This window comes from Amblyomma mixtum, chromosome 2, assembly GCF_055824585.1.
Source record: "Amblyomma mixtum isolate Tamu chromosome 2, ASM5582458v1, whole genome shotgun sequence".
In the NCBI taxonomy this organism is placed as follows: Eukaryota; Metazoa; Arthropoda; class Arachnida; order Ixodida; family Ixodidae; genus Amblyomma; species Amblyomma mixtum.
In genome coordinates, this window is record NC_143013.1 from 213,014,402 (window position 1) to 213,034,581 (window position 20,180).

General features: G+C 48.3%; 1 protein-coding gene across 3 annotated transcripts in view; it reads left to right on the plus strand.

Moving 5' to 3' along the window:
• The window catches only part of LOC149362495 (cationic amino acid transporter 2-like), a 117,307-nt gene that overhangs the window by 52,133 nt on the left and 44,994 nt on the right, over window positions 1-20,180 (plus strand). For 2 of the 3 annotated variants that reach the window (XM_089573074.1, XM_089573075.1), the window contains exons 1-3: window positions 5,814-5,957; window positions 14,225-14,386; window positions 18,022-18,141. In XM_089573074.1, the coding sequence (XP_089429200.1) occupies window positions 5,819-5,957; window positions 14,225-14,386; window positions 18,022-18,141 (421 nt within the window). In that variant the 5' untranslated portion in view covers window positions 5,814-5,818. Of the gene's footprint in view, window positions 1-5,813; window positions 5,958-14,224; window positions 14,387-18,021; window positions 18,142-20,180 lie in introns of those variants that run through there. The other variant, XM_089573076.1, reaches the window with a different exon arrangement.

Genomic DNA, 20,180 nt, shown 5'->3' on the forward strand with positions numbered 1-20,180 from the left:
ATCATCAGGAAGGCAACAAAGCGAGCACTGGACCTCCCAGTGGCTACCTCCAACGCCAAACTGAAGGCGTTGGGAGTGGTAAACTCCTAACAGGAGTTGCGGGAGGCCCACCTCGTGAACCAATATACGCGGCTATCGCAGACGGTTCCTGGGCGCCGCCTGCTAAACCGCTTACACATCCAACACACATGCATACTAGAGGGGACGGAGAACATCCCGGTGCTGTGGCGCCACATGCTCTTGGTCGCTCCGCTCCCTCGTAACATGGGCATGGCTTCACATGAAGGCAGACGACAAGCGCGGGATTGCACGCTTGAGAGGCAATATGGATATAAAGAGGGCGTCTACTACGTGGACATCACAGGGCCGTCGCCCGCGGGATTCTTCACGGCTGCTGTAGTCCACCGGGAAATGAATGTCGATGGCCTATCTTTTCGGGCCCCAAATTCAACGCGAGCGGAGGAAGTCGCAATAGCTCTCGCTGCCGCCGATCCAAAATCGAGAACAGTCATCACGGACTCTCGCCGGGCCTGTGAACATTATCTTGCAGGCGAAATATCCCCTCTTGCCTCCCAAATTCTAAGACGCGCTCCTGCCGATCCAACTCGCACAAAAGTGATCTGGGCTCCTGGCCACCAGGGTCTACGAGGCAATGAGGCCGCTGATGCGGCCGCCCAAGCGCTTACTCACCGGGCTCCTCATCCTAGCTCTCCTGGCTCAAAAGCTCATAAACCGCTTCTGCAGTTCCGCGAAATCCTAATTCATTATTGTGACAGCCACCGTCTCTACCCAGTACCTGCTAAGGGGCTGAGTAAGGCGGAGGAGCAAACTCTGCGGCGCCTGCAGACAGGAACTCTTCTCTGTCCTGCAATAGCAAAACACTTCGATCCGAACACAAATGGGCGCTGCCCGCACTGTGGAGAGATCTGCGATATCTTTCACATGGTGTGGGCATGTACTCGGAATCCTCACCTTCCCCCTTCCCCCACCCCCACCCGAGAGGCATGGGAGACTGCCGTCCTCAACTGCTCCACGCTGGAGTCTCAAAGGGCTCTAGTAAAGCGGGCGCGAGACGGGGCCTCGTCGTGCGGTGTTCCGGACTAAGGATACCGACCATGTAGCAGGGTTTCTTGACCCTCAAACTCTCTTTGCAAATTAAAATTTTTCACCACCACCACCACCGGCACCTGGGGTAATCCTGGCTTCTATGTTTGCTAGTCGTTCCAGTATTTGCTGGAAGCAAGCCATGGTTCGTTCCGTGAACATGACGACTTCCGCAGGGAGATTATCAGCACGTTCGGCTATTTTGTCGACCCTAGCGGTAAGGGCATCAATTCTAGCGTCTTGAGCGTACACCCGCTTCAAGAGCGGGCTCATGTCCGACCTACGCTTGCTGTGGGTTCTAGTCGATGCATCCTCGTTTGGGCTTCCTGCCGCCTTTTTGGGCGTACTGTCTTCTGTGTTTCCCTCTCTGGGTAGAGGTCTTTCCGCGACGACTCTGGTGTCCGTATCCATTGCGTTTTGGATGTTTCCCTCTTCGTTTGTGTCACGTGTGGGCGCCTTGCTCGCGTTTTTTGATTGTTGCAAAGGTGGTTTTTCGACCACCATCGGCTGTTTTGTGTTACCGCTAATGAGTTTCCTCATCTCCGCCATTTCCTTCTTTATGATGTCTACCTCTCTGTCTCTCTCATCGAGCTGCTCTACCAGTTCCTTCTCCCGAGCGGTGTCCCAAGGGGATGTCTTACCTGGCCAGCTCACCTTTTTGCCAGTGTGTCTATCCTTGCTTGAGCCTCTTCCTTTGCTCGAGCTGCTGTCTCTGTCAGGACCCGAGCTGGCGCCTCCGGCCCCCGGTAATGATGGGAAGCAGCTCGAACTGCTTCTCCCCCAGTAGCCTTGGCGGGTGCCGCTGTGATCCCTGGTCCTCGATCTTGGTTGGTGTCCGGAGTCATGCTGCCCCTGGTAGTTCTTGGATTTAGGTTCTTTCTTGGTCAGCCGACACTTGCAGTTCCGGCTGCCGGTGTTGTGTGCCCCCCCCCCCCCCCACCCCCCTGCATACGACGCATTCGGGCTGGCATGTCGGCAGTTCTCCCTCCGGTGGGTCTGGGTGGTCTTCGCCGCGTCTGCATCATCATCATCAGCCTGACTACGCCCACTGCAGGGCAAAGGCCTCTCTCATGTCTCTCCAATTAACCCTGTCCTTCGCCAGTTGCGGCCACTGTATTCCCGCAAATTTCTTAATGTCATCCGCCCACCTAACTTTCTGCCCCCCCCCCCCCCCTGCTACGCTTGCCTTCTCTTGGAATCTACACCGTTACCCTTCAGGACCAGCGGTTATCTTGCCTTCGCATTACATGCCCTGCCCAAGCCCGCTTCTTCCTCTTGATTTCGACTAGGATATCATTAACCCGCGTTTGTTCTCTCACCCACTCCGCCCGCTTCCGGTCTCTTAACGTTACACCTATCATTTTTCTTTCCGTAGCTCGCTGCGTTGTCCTTAACTTAAGCTGAACTCTCTTTGTTAGCCTCCACATTTCTGCCCCGTGGGTGAGTACAAGTAAGATACAGCTGTTGTATACTTTTCTCTTGAGGGATATTGGTAAACTGCCATTCATGATCTGAGAGAACCTGCCATATGCGCTCCACCCCATTCTCATTGTTCTGTAGTTAGTTCCCTCTCATGATCCGGATCAGCTGTCCCTACCTGCCCTAAATAGACATATTCTCTTACTACTTCCAATACCTCACCACCAATTGCGAACTGCTGTTCTCTTGCTAGCCTGTTTAATATTACTTTGGAACGCTTTACTCGTGGCTTAGAGCATCCATCCGTCCTGTGTCCTGTCTTCCTGCAGTTGTACCAGGTCTCTACCCGCTCTAGGTACGGGTAGATGATGAACGCTGATCCCCGTAGAAGACTTGCTGGGTATCTTTTTCTCTCCAAAGGTGATAGATCTCGACGTGCCGATTCTTCTAGCGTTGAGAACTACGATGTTCGGGTTGCGTTTGATGAATCCTTGACGGACTTCTTCCTCTGTTCCGATATCATAGGTGTTGTATACCACACCCTTAATGGAGTCGTCGGAAGCCGCGACGTAGGGTACAATGGCGAGGGTCTTCTCCCCGATAACTATCGCCTTGATCCCCGCGCATTGACGATTCGGTGTGCCGATCGTGTACGTGTTGTTCACGGAGTTGATTCTTGAAGTGTCTTCGTCCAGGACGTCTCCTTATGATAGCTGCGCGGCCACGCACGTGGCCTGCAGTAGGTGACGTGGCACGTAATCGTTCAAATTCCAGCCTCTGAGACTGAAGATGATTTTATGGTCACTCTCTGGGAGCTTCGGCATCGGTGCCCTTTTTCGGATGTTCGGATCTTACCTCTTTTTCTGAGCGGCAGTCGATTTCTTCTCCCCGGCGCCGTGCTCGCCAGCGTTCCCGCCGAAATTCCCGGCGGCGTTCGCGCCAGCGTTAACGCTGGCGTTCGCGGGCTTCCCGCCTTTTTTCATCATGCGGTCGTGCATACCGAGTACGGTCTCCCACTCACACTTTTAAAATTCCGAGGGGGCCAGTTCGTCTCCGTCGACAGCGTTGATCATCGTGGTGATGACAGAGCCGCCCCAGGGGCCGGCTCCCGTCGATGCAGGGGTAGCTACGCTAGGCCTGGGCGTTAGGCCTAGGTAGCTCTCACGCCTCCCAAAGGTGAACAGTCCCATGAAATGCGAAATAGCCCACCGTTTGCCCGAAATCCGGTGTCCTCTTGCAAGGAGGGACAATCCGTATCCGTTTGTAGTGGTTTCCGGCCAGCAGGCCCAAGGTGAACTCCGAAAAACAGATTGGCGGGAGCGCATGCGACGCACGTCCGCACCGCTGGCCGGTCTCGTCGTGACCGCCGAGATATGTCAGACAGTTACTGCGTCATTTCCTTTCCTCAAAAAAAAAAACAATTTAAAAAAGAATTCGATAGAGGCGGGCGAGGAGCAAGTGCAAGGGCCGGCGATCCGGAGGGAAAGTGCAAAGATCGGCGGTACTTTCGGTGTCAGCGGCACCGCATCCGTCAGATTGGTGTTCGCGTTATTTCACAGACTCCGTTTTGTTGTTGCAGGTCAGAGATATAAGTATATTGGACGGTGGCGATAGGCGCATTCCCTATGTGATCCGTGTTCAACAAAACGGTCGCCACTGTGACTAAATTCAGTGATACTTCCTGTACTGATACTCCATGTTCAACAAAATGGTCGCCACTGATTGAATTCAGTGATTCTTTCTATACGGATGCAATCTGCCAAGTTCATTGCACAACTGCAGTGGAGTTTTTGGAAATGCGAACAAACCTGCCGGCAGCTCTAACTTTTCACATCTGCAGCAGTAGGGTCTGCTGGACTCTTCTAACTTGTTTTATAGTTACCTTCATTGTTGTGCGACTAGGCTATCGATCAGTATTATATGCCAACGTGTAATGCATGCATCGAGCTTTCTGGTACGTACATGCATACCGCACAGCTCAAGCTGACGTGGTGGCTCGATCGGTGGTTATGGCGCTAGGCTGCTGACCCGATCGAAAGACGCGGATTCGATCCCGACCGCGGCGGTCGCATTTCGATGGAGGCGAAATGCAAAAAGGCCGTACGTACGTGTTCTGTTCGTTGTCAGTGTACGAAAGACCACCATGTGGTCCAAATTATATCCGAAGCCCTTCACTATATGGTGTCCCATAGCCTGAGTCACTTCGGGACATTGAACCCGATATAAACCAAACCAATACCGCATAGCTCACACGAGGACAATCTCCCCCCCCCCCCCCCCCCCCCCCCCACTCCTCCACCCTTCAACTGGATTGCCAGTTGTGATGTTTAGGCTCGCAGTCGTGTCTCTCCTGCATGTTTTGAAGTTTTAGAGCTCCAAAACTTCAAAACACGTGCTTACGCGATATATCTCGTCGTATATGAGGCATATCCTATATACCGGTTGGTTAGTTTTGTGAGGAAAGGTAATGGCGCAGCATCTGTCTCACATATCTCGGTGGACACCTGAGTGAAAGAAGAAAGAGAGAAAGAGGTGCCGTAGTGGACGTCTCCGGCAATAATTTCGACCACCTGGGGATCTTTAACGTGCACTGACATCGCACAGCACACGGGCGCCTCTTGCGTTTCGCCTCCATCGGAACGCGGCCGCCGCGGTCGGGTTCGAACCCGGGTACTTCGGCTAGGTAGACGAGCACCTTACCATTGAGCCACCGCGGTAGGTGTTCCTATATACCGCTAACTTGTAAACGGAAGCAATGAACTCGGTGTCTCTTCTATCAACCAGCGGGAGCAGTCACGCGCATTCTGTGGATGTCGCGCAACGTGCTTTTGTTTTCATTTTCCGACAGGTGCTCGCGTTTTCTCCCATGACCCCGAGGCACAATCTGCTGCAGCTATAGTTTGGAGGTCAAATGCTGCCCTCCTTAAACTTTACTTTCACTTATCTCTTGAAGCACAGTTCATTGATAATGCTATCTTCTACGAGCAAACATACGCGTATATTCTCACAGGCGTGTTTTCAGATTTTCTGGACATTTACCGGTATTTTTCCGTCTCTGCCCCAGAAATATACCAGCGGAATATTTACTTGACTGAAGCCTTGCCTGCGTGTTCTTTTGTTTATCACTCCACGCTGTGACTGAAGCAGGATAACGACTTCGGAGACGGGTGCCTGCATATCGCTGAATCGTCACTCACGTTATCACTTACGCGGGGAAACCAAAACCGCAACCTGCGGCTGATCGCTTCTTTTGCTATTAAGCTAGCGACACCTGTCGGGTTCGTTTTCAATTAACATGACCCTCTGTGTTGCGCCGCTGCGCGGTCATATCTTGCAGCCTTTGCCGTTATATGGGGCGTCAGGGGGGAGGTATTGGAGGCATTTGCTAGCGGAGCCGCGGCTGACGTTTGGGTTCCACCGCTTGTCACGTTTTGGTGAGTAATTTCAAGCTGTTTCGAACAGCTCCGTGGCTAGTGGTAGGAACGCATTCCTTGTGGATACCCGTTGGTAGATGACAACGAGCTGTCCGTAGTTTTCCGGCGATCGTTACGCCAGCAGTCGCAAGCCAGCAGGTCAGCTCAGGTAATCCGCGCGCGGTCTGCCTTTTCACGTGATTCGACCTCGGTTCGGCACCTGTCGCGATAATCACCTTATTGGCCTCGTACCAGGCCCTCCTCGATCGGGCCGTTTGGCTTGCTCGGTATAGTCCTTATATATTGCTCTGTTTATGCGCAAGCGATGACCGTCGATCGCTCATGCCGAGCGATACAAGAAAAAAATACATGTATAACGTCCTCTGGACAGCTGACAGTAACGCGCTTTTATTCCTTTCTTTTCTTTTTTTTCTGCACGCGCGAATGGTCTTCCAGGCGGATTTATGCCTACGTTCGTTTCGTTCACAGCTCTCACGCACACTTGTTGATTGCCGCACCATTTGGATGAATGAAAACGCGTTCATTTCGGACATTCGTTAGTACAGTGCTCTTGTCTCAGGCTAAAAAAAAAAAAAAAAATCTCGTGGCACTCAGGTTGTTCCAAGAGTTGAGCGAGGGCAAAGCTGCTAATAGTGTTTCAGGTTTCGAACATAATGAGGCGAGTTCCGTGTGTTGATTTCTGTTGGGACGATTGCCTTTAGAGAAAAGTTGCTTTACGTTTCAGCCAGTTTGGTGTCATCAGCACTGATTTGCTGGTTAACGTGTCTTTACTGTTTCTGTGCGATTTGTGTAGAGTTCAACATACTGACTGTACACTTGTTGGGGCTTGGTCAGAATCTTGCAAAGAATATGAATGAACCGGCCGGTACTTTGTATATCAAACCTGTGAAATGCTTTCGATACACTGCGAAAAAAAGGTCACTCTTCCACGAATCAATCAACAAATTTAATTAAGTCTAATTAATAAAGGATGCACGAACTGTCTACATCTGTAAGTAAAGTTGGCCATATGTTAATTACACATCAGTTTCCTTCAGCTAACGGCTTCATTGCTCTCATATCTTTCTGAGGCTTCCAGATGCAGTGTTTCTTCCTTGTTGCTTGATGTATAGATGTTACCAATTTGTAAAACATAATGTTATATCTGCAGCAAGATGCTACAAATCATTTCATTGTGGATGTGTAACGCTCTATGTAGTGTACGGTGAGTCTCGGTTGAATGTTATATGTGTAAAGGTGACAATCATTTGTATCATTTTTCTTCTGAACGAGTGGAAGTCTGTCTTCAAGGTGGGCTAAACCGACCAGCAAAAATAATCAGTGTGCAATGCTTGAACACAGTTGCAATGTCCAGGCTGAGGCCAGTTATCTGCACGCCATTCTTCCAGGCAGCTGTTTTGAGGTATTTGCTAGTTTTATCTGATTATTTGTCATGACTGCAAGCAGTCATCTGGCATGAAATCATTGATAAAGGCAGGAGGTTGGTGTGAAGCAGTAGTCGACAAAGGCCCCAACCGCTGGAACAAAACTATCTTCAGCTAGTTGGTTGCTACAGGTAGATACCGGATGTGCACATTGTCCTGGGAGTTGCGATGGGTGTTTTTCCGGGGAAGCACTGCTCTACTCTTTCAGATGCTTAACCCCCCCTTTGTTTCCGTTAGAAAGTAGACCAAAGAGTAGGGCTGAAATAAAGTGAAAGTGCCTTTGAATATCAATTAAACGGCAATAGCCTGAATAGATCTGCTGTACAGTGTTCGAAAACAAGTAGTCCCATTTACAGTGCTGGAAAAAATAAAAGCGCTCATAGCTTGCAAGCATGTATGCAAACAACTCTTTTCATGATCGCGCCACATAGTGCTTGCTAAGGTTACATGCACAGATAAGATCGCCTATGCATGTGCCATGTATACTTTAGTTTGCAGCAACACTTCGATGTGGGATGAGGATTAAACAAATTCCTGTGGTAGTGGAGTTTGGTCTCAACACAGACATGACTGTAAAATCTTATTATTTGTACAGTGGTTAGGGTACTCGGCTGCTCAGCCGGAGTACCCGAGTTCGAGCCTGACCACTGCGGTGGCCACATTTCGATGTAGACGAAGCGCAAAAGGCGCCCGCAAAAGGCCCCCGTGTGCTGTGTAATGTTAGTGCACATTAAAGATCCCCGGTTGGTCGAAATTATTAGGAGCCCTCCACTACTCTCCACTACGTCATCTCTTTCTTCCTTTCTTTCATTCCCTACTTTATCCTTTCCCTTACGGTGCAGTTCAGCAGAGATGTGAGACAGATACTCCACCATTTCCTTTCCTCAAAAACCTGTTTAGTTTAATTTACGGTATATCCTGACTGACTCCACAGCAGTATTATTTTTTCCGAATGGTGGCCCTGCCGCGGTGGCTCAGTGGTTGTGGTGCTCGGCTGCCGACCCGAAAGACGCGGGTTCGATCCCGGCCGCGGCGGCCGAAATTTCGATGGAGGCGAAATTCTAAGAGGCCCATGTACTGTGCGATGTCAGTGCACGTTTAAGAACCCCAGGTGGTCGAAATTTCCAGAGCCCTTCACTACGGCATCCCTCATAGCCTGAGTTGCTTTAAGATGTTAAAACCCCAATAAACCAGTTTTTCTAAATGGTGCTATGAAAACATGGCTTTGCAGGCATCAAAGGTTCATCACCCTTATGAGGGTAGTCTACAGTTGACACACCTTCTAATGGGGTATATTGTGCATTGCATGACACGATGTGATGTTACCCTCTTAACTCAGATTCAAAATTTGAGTATTGCCTTGACTAATCAAATTTTTTTCTTGGCTCAGTACTTTGATAAAAAGTATAAGCATGAAATTACTTTAGTGAGAACGAATTAAGCTGCCTGAGAAAGCTGCATCCAACTTCTTGTGAACATATTCTTTTGCTGCAGAAAGATTTGAAAAATCTAGACCTCGGGGCTTAAAATCACAAACAAATGTGGGGCTTGAAAAGAGGGTGCTGAATGGAGGGGTGTTCTTCGGGAGTTTCCTCAGCGTTGGTTGACCTATAAAGCCATATCTGATAGCACGCGGACGTTTGAGTGGTGTGCAAAATGTCCTTGTTTTTTTGCTTGCTTAGTTTTTTTTTTCTATTCTTGTCATCCAGCACAATTGTTCTAATACTCCTGTGTACTACAAAATACAGTCTAGGCTTATGTTTCACTAGTATGTTCCTTTACGGCCTCTGATTCCTTTGTCTTCATTTTTCACAATTCCACAGTGTCGGCATCTGTAACAATGTGTTGCATACAGAAGTGGTGGGGTGTGTGCTCTGAGGTGCATTGTTTCGCGTTGTGGTTAACACCTCTCAGTTGTTCTGATTGTTCAGAGCATTTGCTATCTGCCCACAAAATGTTAGGCTATAGAGCACTACTTGGACTACTTGATGATATGGCGTTATCATTGAGATTGGCAGAGGTCACTTGAAAGGACACAGAATGCTATTTCCAGTGTGGCCTCCTTGGATACTACAAACAGATAAAGTAAGATTAAGTATGTGTACATTGATGGGAATGGAATATTCATGGTGATGACGAACGACTGTAATGACACTAACGATGGACATAGCTGTTATTATGGGCCTTGGTTCATATGTTATAGGTTATGGATGGCAGCAAAGGTAAGAGAGTAAGTGGGGAGGGGCGACCGCAGATTAGTTGGTTCATTTGAGAAAATAAAATTACAAATTTATGAGATAGCAGAATGAAATATGAGCTTAAGTTTGCAGAATGCCTGAAGGATGTGCGAAAATAAATAATTGTAGTCTTAGTAGTCTTGACTACTGAATGCTACAGAGCTCATACCTCACATTTTGGTTGGTTCATTGGTTTATTGGGGTTTACGTCCCAAAGCAACTCAGACTATGAGGGACGCCGTAGTGAAGGGCTCCGGAAATTTCGACCACCTGGGGTTCTTTACCGTGCACTGACATCGCACAGTACATGGGCCTCTAGAATTTCACCTTCATCGAAATTCGGCCGCCGCGGCCGGGATTGAACCCGCGTCTTTCGGGCCAGCAGCCGAACACCGTAACCACTGAGTCACCGCGGCGGGGATACCTCATATTTTGATGTATTCATTTGGCACATAACAAGCACAGGAGACAGGGGACGCTGGTTGAAGTAGATTGGCCTTGCACTGAGGAACGTGTACTTCTTACTGAGCATTTTTGTTCATGTCCTTGTTCATTAACAGCATGAAGAACATGGGGCACATTCTAGGTAGACCATAATGGGAACACAGTTGACTTCCTTTGGTACTACATGGCTGCATTAAACTGGAAGGTGAATTCTTTTAGGGCACAGCCATGCCTGGTTTGTACATGCACGATGGTTTCCGAGCAAAACTGTTTTAAAGGTAATCTTCTTTAGTAATGAATTGTGAAGAAAAACGAAAAAGAAAAGAATATTCATTGAAAACACTTTGTGATTAAGGTTCACTTGGAAACATTTGTTTTTCCATCGTCAAGCATATATACTCTCAAATTTAATGATGTAGTGCGCACACAATATGCACGAGAGCAATGAAATGTAGTTCCGACCTTGCTGAAATTCTTGTATATATTATTCCTATTGTCTTTCACAGGGAAAGCAAGTTTTTAAGAGTGTTCCTTCCTCTGGCTTGCTGGTTATTTTCACTGGACAACTTCAGCATTGTAAAAACAGCCTGGCACAACACTTCTTGTAGAAAGTGGGGCTTCGTTATTCCCTCCCGTCTTTTCCCTTCCCCTTTTCTCAGCCTCTTCTTGCTTGCCGAGAGGTGTGGTGCAAAGTCTGGTGGTGTACTGTGGGCAGTGTTGCTCAAGCACAGACAGTTATTGTCATAGTATTGAAGAAGATGTGGGAATCTGGCTTTCCGCCGTCGCCTTTGCGCGGCTGTGCCGGCCGCCCGCGTTGTTTCTCCTCTTTCCCTTGCTCCCGCCTCAGGCGGTGGAGAGGCGGCTGGGTGACTAATCACTGTCATTTAGCCACAGCTCCGCCCCGGCTCCCCAAGGGCCTTTGCCATTGGCGCCTTTTGGCGGGAATCCGGGACCCATTTTGGCGGCCGCGCATCCCGCGACCGTCCGAGCGGGGCCCAGAGAGAGAGGGATCCCTCCGAGACAGCGTAAGGTGCGTACGTTACTGTTTGTCCGTGCCGGCCTTTGCCGTTCGGACCAGTGCTTACTCGAGCTCGCCCGCACGTGTCCTCTGACCTGCGGTGGCTCGAGCCTGTCCAGCGGGGTCCAGCGACCTCTGACAGGCGTACCTTGCGTTGAATGCCCACTCTCTCTCGCAACTGGCCCAACGGTCGACACGAGAGAGAGATCACAGCACTGCCGCGGGGACATTCTCCTGCAGTGGCGTGCTAGCGGTACGCATTACTCGAGTCGCTTCGTGCGCGCAGCGGAGCCTTGCTCCTCGCGCGCCCCCGGGACGGGGTGGCTATTGAGTGTGTGTGTATCAGCTGGAGGACGATGTGAATAAACGTCTCCTTTGTGAACTTGGAGGCCTATTTCTTTGCGGCGAATCGCTCTCCTCCCAACGGAGGTTGAGTGCGCTGCAACGGTGTCCCAGTGTGTGTGTGGTGACGGCTGATCGGGGCCCTTGGCTCGCGCGAAGCTCGAACCCGCGGTGGGTGGTGGCCTGTGTCCACGTAGGAACCCACAACTGGCGCCCCACTGGGACACCGATGCGGTGCACTCAACCTCCGCTGGGAGGAGAGCGATTCGCCGCGAAGAAATAGGCCTCCAATCTCACAAAGGAGACGTTTATTCACGTCGTCCTTCAGCAGTACACACACACTCAATCGTCACCCCGTCCCGGGGGCGCGCGAGGAGCAAGGCTCCGCTGCGCGCACGAAGCGACTCGAGTAATGCGCGCCGCTAGCCCGCCGCTGCAGGAGAATGTCCCCGCGGCAGTGCTGTGATCCCTCTCTCGTGTCGACCGTTGGGCCGGTTGCGAGAGAGAGTGGGCAAACAACGCAATGTACGCCTGTCGGAGGTCGCTGGACCCCGCTGGACAGGCTCGAGCCGCTGCAGGTCAGAGGACACGTGCGGGCGAGCTCGAGTATGCACTGGTCCGAGCGGCAAAGCCGGCACGGACAAACAGTAGCGTACGCACCTTACGCTGTCTCGGAGGGATCTCTCTCTCTCGGGCCCCGCTCGGACGGTCGCGCGGCGCGGCCGCCCAAAGCGGGGTCCCGAATTCCCGCCAAAAGGCGCCAATGGCAAAGGCCCTTGGGGAGCCGGGGCGGAGCTGTGGCTAAATGACAGTGATTAGTCACCCAGCCGCCTCTCCACCGCCTGAGGCGGGGGCAAGGGAAAGAGGAGAAACAACGCGGGCGGCCGGCACAGCCGCGCAAAGGCGACGGCGGAAAGCCAGATTCCCACAAAGCGTAGCTTGTTGTGCCAATTGGTGCATAGTAAGTGGAAAACCAACAGAAAGGACACACAAGCAGGAGAACTACACTGGACAATGCTGGACGACGCCAGTGTTGTCCTGTGTAGTTCTCCTGCTTGTGAACGTGTCCTTTCCGTGGTTTTCCACTTAGTTATTATCATGTTGTGCTTGCGTTGTCACCTGCCTCAATGACTCTTGCACGAATGCATGCACATTGTTCTCACTTTGTATGCAGAGACCGCTAGTAGTAATTTTCTACTTTTGTGCAAGCAACAGGATCCTTCTGGACATATCACACTCTAGACACGAATATGCCTATATGGGAGTAAAAAGTTAATAAGCTATCTTCTAACACCCTTTCTTTTATAAAAGAGAATGCACTATATGGCTACGCCTATATGGGAGTAAAAAGGGAATAAGCTGTCCTCTAACACTCTTCCTTTCATAAAAGAGAATGCACTATAGGGCAACTTACTCCCTTTTTAGTCCTTTCTGTTGACAGTGCACAAGCTGCAATAAATGGTAATGTTAAGTCAAAAAACTACATAAAATGACAATAAAACTTTATTAGATCAGAGTTGCTATGAGAGTACTTACGTCCACTATTTTTATTTCATATTTTTTAGTCTTTGTGTAATTCGTGTGCTTTTTTGTATATGTTTGACTTAGGTCAGCAGGTTTACCAAGAGTCTGGGGGAGGCTCTTTGAGTATCAACGCAATTTTGAAGCTGCTGTTGAAAATCTTTTAATGTGCTCACGTACACACATGAAAGAAGTAAAAGATAAGTGAGTATTGCGCTTGTAGACTGATCGTATACCTGTTTCATATGTTTGACTTAGGTCAGCAGGTTTACCAAGAGTCTGGGGGAGGCTCTTTGAGTATCAACACAATTTTGAAGCTGCTGTTGAAAATCTTTTAATGTGCTCACGTACACACATGAAAGAAGTAAAAGATAAGTGTGTATTGCGCTTGTAGACTGATCGTATACCTGTTTCATATGTTTGACTTAGGTCAGCAGGTTTACCAAGAGTCTGGGGGAGGCTCTTTGAGTATCAACACAATTCTGAAGCTGCTGTTGAAAATCTTTTAATGTGCTCACGTACACACATGAAAGAAGTAAAAGATAAGTGAGTATTGCGCTTGTAGACTGATCGTATACCTGTTTCATATGTTTGACTTAGGTCAGCAGGTTTACCAAGAGTCTGGGGGAGGCTCTTTGAGTATCAACACAATTTTGAAGCTGCTGTTGAAAATCTTTTAATGTGCTCACGTACACACATGAAAGAAGTAAAAGATAAGTGAGTATTGAGCTTGTAGACTGATCGTATACCTGTTTCATATGTTTGACTTAGGTCAGCAGGTTTACCAAGAGTCTGGGGGAGGCTCTTTGAGTATCAACACAATTTTGAAGCTGCTGTTGAAAATATTTTAATGTGCTCACGTACACACATGAAAGAAGTAAAAGATAAGTGAGTATTGCGCTTGTAGACTGATCGTATACCTGTTTCATATGTTTGACTTAGGTCAGCAGGTTTACCAAGAGTCTGGGGGAGGCTCTTTGAGTATCAACACAATTTTGAAGCTGCTGTTGAAAATCTTTTAATGTGTTCACGTGCACACACGTGAAAGAAGTAAAAGATAAGTGAGCATTGTGCTTGTAGACTGATCGTATACCTGTTTCATATGCTTGACTTAGGTCAGCAGGTTTACCAAGAGTCTGGGGGAGGCTCTTTGAGTGTCAATGCAATTTTGAAGCTGCTGTTGAAAATCTTTTAATGTGCTCACGTGCACACATGAAAGAAGTAAAAGACAAGTGTTCACTGCACCTGTAGACTGAGCGTGCTCCCTTCTTCTCGTTGCAGCATCGAGTGGAGGGGGCGCTGGTGGCCGGTCGTGTTGGGGCATGGCCGACCGGGTGCGGGCGTTCGTGGGCGCCCTCGTACGGCGCAAGCGGGTCGGGGCCGACGTCGCCGAGGCTTCGCAGCTCAACCGATGCCTCTCCACATTTGACTTGACCCTGCTCGGTGAGTGGTAGTGCGCTGTTGAAGATTAGCGAGGGAGTAGTTAAGACTACGAAACCTTGTTCGTGCATAAAGCCCCAGGTTTGGCAGCAACTAAAGTTTCATCGCACTGGTAGTTCCGTCATTGAAGTAGTTTCCTGCACAGTCATGCTTCTGTGACTTTCTGAAGCAGCACATCATTGCCTCTTTTGGAACGGTTTCATAATCCTGACGTGTAGATCTTTAGATGCCTCTGGTGTTTTCAAGCTTGTGTGTGTGTGTTTTTTTGTAGCTTCTGCTCTATTGCAGGTAGGGCTTTTGTAATATAAGCATCGCATGACAAATGTGCCTCATTGGCTTTCTTGCTCGGTCTTACTAGATTTAATTCCATCTTATAGTTCCTGTTGATATTCTTTGCTCATACAGCTTGAAATAACTACTGGCCTTTGGCAAAACCCTTTATCTCCGTTTTTAAATCTATAAATTTTTTTAAAGATCATGCCACGATTACATCCCAATAAATACAACCTTCCCCGCTGATGAATTATGCTAAATCTGTCAGGTCCTCGTATATCCGTACCGTGACTCCTCACTATTTTCGAGGTCTCTGTGATACTGCTGTTGACTCATTCCGGTCGCATTAAGTCATTATGTAAACAGATCAACATATTTTGAGCACTTTAATGCGCTTAGGCGTGCAAAAAAAAAAGAGCAAACGAAAATTGACACTTATCAAAGCCATACCAGAGCTACTATGGAACGCAGAGCCATCCATTACATAAAACGGATTTGTGTGTTCATTTTGATTGCGTGACATGATATCTTTCTACATTACTGTTCAAATTCAATGCATTTTTTGCATCCACATTTGTCAAAATGGGGCCTTGGTTAGGTGAGACATGATAGTGGGCAGTTTGAGTACACAAACGCATACGCTGCACATGAAGGAGATATACAGTCGGGCCCACTTATAACAAACATGGCGGTCACGCACTGTTCGTTCGTTACATCCAGATATTGGTAGAAAGCGGGCTGGTCACAGTATTAGATGACAGCCGCATGGCCAACTTTCATGCTGCGCTGTCCACGCAGTATCCGCTAGTCGCCGTCAACCTCACCAGGTTCTCGCGCTAGTTGGCACATTTTCGTGCTTCGTGATCAGTGGGGCGATCAGCACCATGCGTTCAGGCCTAGTGCATCACTCGATGAAAGACCGCTTTTAATTGTGCGATGTATATCAGCCAGGCGTGAAATTTGTACACACAGATGTGGTCGTTTCTGCGTCTGCAATGCATAGGTTTTATAAACTTCTCGTCTTCGCTGAGCGCGACCTTGTGGCAGCCTTTCACACAGGATAATGCTGATGCCACACGTGGATGCAGCGATGACAACCGCCGCCACTTTTCGCACACAGGAAATGTACCACACCGTCCAACGTTTAGTCTTGGGTGCAGTCAGTTTCTGGGCCAAACAAAACGCAGAGGCATTTGCTGAGCTTAGCGCTGACACAGTGCAAGAGAAAGGCCTTTTTGGGAAGCTCGTGTGTAGCACTGATGTCCTCGAGGCACAACCGCATATCTCCTCTTGGCTGGGACCCACACAAGCATGCAAATGTGGCGAAGTAGGTCGTAACGTTTAATCTGGCTTCTAGGAATTGATGCGGCGCAGGCGATAACTGGTGCAACTGACGAACGCTGTCGAGCGCTGGCTGAGATCGCGTTTCTTCCCAGAGTAATGTTCAAGCACGATAAGGTCTCCTTTTAAGACCCACCATAAAGACTCGTGCAGTCCCGCATTCGAAGGGGGTACTGTTGACAACCCACAAGAGTGCTGCTACCCCTCTGCCTCAAGGTTGTTTCCCAAAGTGGTCTAACCTTGCAGTTGAGGGTATGGAAGGCGAGGTGACCTTGCAGTCCAGCAGTGGACTTGTTTAGTGTGATAGCAGGTATAGTGGGCATTCCCTGCATTTAGCTGTTGTTTGTTTGTCCTTCTGTTGGTGTGTTTGTTTGTTTGTTTGAAGCCTACTTTGTGGCGCATTAATGTTATGAATGTTAAATAGAGAATGACGAATTTTGCGTGTATGGCCCTTCACCCGTTACCACTCTTCGAACAACTTTCATCCGTAAACTGATCCGAACGCCAGCACCCAAGTGAAATCTGAAGTGCTAGCGTACCTAGTTGCATTTGGCCTAACTACGCAAATCGACAGTCAATTTTTTTTTCTTTACTTCGCATAGCCCGTGCCCTTTTCATGGCCTTTGTGCGTTAAGCGGAACCAGTATCAATGTTCATGTAGGACCGTAATAAAGACTGCCAAGCACGCCCTGGCGCATGAGTTTTTCTGGCACCTGCATGTTTGTTGTAACCGAATTATGTGTTCGGGGACGTTCAATCTGAGATTCGGGCCGCCGCGGTGGCTCAGTGGCTATGGTGCTCGGCTGCTGACCCAAAAGACGCGGGTTCGATCCCGGCCATGGCGGCTAGAATTTCTTTGGAGGAGAAATTCTAGAGGCCCGTGTACTGTGCGATGTTAGTGCACGTTAAAGAACCCCAGGTGGTCGAAATTTCCGGAGCCCTTCACTACGGCGTCTCTCATAGCCTTAGTCGCTTTGGGACGTTAAACCCCCCAAAACCAAACCAAACCTGAGATTCGGCGCCATGGCAATGATGCAAACTGTGACAAGTCGCATTGGCTTTGTTTGTTATAAGTGGGGCCATTATAAATGGGCTTGCTTCTTTTGACCGGCTCCTGTCATACGAAGTTGTGTAAAGAAATCAGTAAAATTTAGGTGCATTAAGCATTCATACTTGTGAGCCTAGGAAACAAAATGGGTGCACTCAAAAAAAATCATACCAGAGCTGCTGCAAAACACAAAGGTGATCCCTTTGTGAATGATTTTCTCCACTATTTTGCATGCCTGGTTTTATACGTTTCTACATGATCTCTCGGATGTCTGCACATTTTATTGCGTCCACATTAGAGGACATCGTGCCTTGTATACAGTGAACGTGATTGTGTTCAGGTTGAATGCGCAGATGTGTCCATAGCACCTCAAGGGTATATGATATGCTTGATGCATGAATGGCATGAATATCTCTCAAGAGAAAAGCATACAACAGCTGTATCTTACCGGTACTCACCGATGGGGTAGAAACGTGGAGGCTAACAAAGAGGGTTCAGCTTAAGTTAAGGGCAACGCAACGAGCTATGGAAAGAAAAATGATAGGTGCAATGTTGAGAGACTGGAAGCGGGCGGAGTGGGTGAGGGAACAAACGCGGGTTTATGGCATCCTAGTTGAAATCAAGAGGAAGAAATGAGCTTGGGCACGGCATGTAATGCGAAGGCAAGATAACCGCTGGTCCTTAAGGGTAACGGAGTGGATTCCAAGAGAAGGCAAACGTAGCAGGGGGCGGCAGAAAGTTAGGTGGGCGGATGAGATTAAGAAGCTTGCAGGGATACGATGGTCGTAACTGGCCCAGGGCGGAATTGGTTGGAGAGATATGGAAGAAGTCTTTAGTCCTGCAGTGAAAGTAGTCACGATGATGATGATGACGCCAAATTAATCTGATTGCACTGAGATCGTCTTTTTCTTGCATCCTTTTTGTTTGCTTTTTGACACTCTGTCCATCCCACTGATACAATGAATTGCCCGTGCAGGGGTTGGAGGCACCCTGGGTCTGGGCATATACGTTTTAGCCGGACAGGTGGCCAGCACAAAGGCTGGGCCTGCAGTCGTCCTCTCATTCCTCATCGCAGCCATCGCCTCCGTCTTCTCAGGTGGGTACTGCAGAGGGCATCATCGGACTGGTCTGGTCTGGTGCCTTGAAGCTTTCCCTTTTGGTTTGTGCTGCGTAGGTCACAAACCAGTAATGGTTGACACGCGTCAAAAGAAAAAAGGGAGAATTTTTTACTGTGAATTGGTAACAAAGGGTGTACCGTTTATTATGGGATGCCCTGAACATTCAAAGGAGGATCTGTCTTTGTGGGCGAAACAGGCAGTGTACCATTGCAGTGTTCATGTGCACCGCACATGAACGGCACATGCTGTAATCTTGAGCGATGCAGCTAGCGATATAGAATGCTTGACAGATGCTGCAAATGTACCATTGTGGTATTTTGTTTTCTTTGAACCGTAATTAGGGGTGTGCAAACATTCAGAATTTTTTAGAGACGAATCGAATATCTTCTTGTTTGGTTCGTCGAATGAATCAAGTAGTGCATGTTTAAAATTATTCAGAACGAATTGAATATGCTCACAAGTTTTCGAATATTTTGCAAATGACGAGCATGAAGGTTGAATAAGGCACTGCATAGTTTTGTTTGACTGTTTCAAAGACGTCGTGTTGTACGAATCACCGGTTTTGCGAATATTCGTAAAATATTCCATTTGCATTCAGTTCAGTTTTGTCACGGTTCGATTCATGTTTTGAATCAGTTTCTGGCTGCAGTGTTTATACTCAGTTTGGTAGCAAAGCTGCACTATTTGCATTCGTTTCCATTCTGAAAAAACTATGGGGACACTTAGTTAACCCTTTGAGGGTCGAATTATTTTGAAGAAAACTTTCCCAGGTGGTCAAATTACTTTATTGCGGATCTTTTATCTACAAAATGTATATAATCGAGAATAAATAGTAAAAAAAAATTAGGAACAGTACTTTGGTGACAGCATCACTCACAAGTGGAAAATGTTCAATAGAATAGAATAGCAACGGTGATAAGCAAGCTAAGAGCAGCACCAATAAAGATAGAAATCAACTTTCGCCGCCTCTGCAAAACAGTGCCCACAAAGAGAAAACACGTTTCGCGCGACTCCATTGCGATCCCGCGGCGGAATCGAAACCGCGTAGGCGCGTTGCCACAGCGGGCGAGAATACCTCTCGAGCAACGGTGATAAGCAAGCTAAGAGCAGCACCAATAAAGATAGAAATCAACTTTCGCCGCCTCTGCAAAACAGTGCCCACAAAGAGAAAACACGTTTCGCGCGACTCCATTGCGATCCCGCGGCGGAATCGAAACCGCGTAGGCGCGTTGCCACAGAGGGCGAGAATACCTCTCAAGCAACGGTGATAAGCAAGCTAAGAGCAGCGCCAATAAAGATAGAAATCAACTTCGGCAGCCCCTGCAAGGTAGTGCTGACAAAAAGAAAACTCAAATTTCGCGCGACTCCGTTGCGATCACGCGGCGAAACCAAAACTACAAAAGGGGTGTTGCCGCAGTCTGTGCCGCCGCGCTAAAGCTAGACATAAGTTCTGCTTATCTCCGTAAGAAGGCAGCACAAAATTCAAACACTTCTTGTAAGTCCTAAGAGGTGGCAGCACCCCCCAGTGAGCACGCATTGTTCTTTTGGCGCAAAATTTCAAACGGAAGATCGAAACCGTACCCGTACGACAAAGACCTTGCGGGACAGAAAACCGCCGCCGTACATATACGGCAAGAACCTTCAAAGGGTTAAAGGGGGATGTTAGGCTGAAGAGTCAACTTTTTAACTGCTGCGCTAATTTTGATAAAAATTTCAGGGATGGTTTCGCTTCTCGTTATTAGGGTATATTCTGCATTTCATTATCACAGCACAAACAGAAAAATCTTAGGAATAGCTGCCACATAGCACAATTAGGTCTGTCAGCTTAGGAAAACTAATTTAAAAAATAGTGATGATATCCTAATGGTTTGCGATTAGATACCTTCTAGGTGGTTTAAAGCACAGGATAAGGCCAGTCATGAGTTTTTTAATGTAATTTTGCTATGATTAATTGTTAATTGCATTTATGGTTATTAGCCACTTTCTTTCTTGATTAATCCATTTTCTAATTACACAC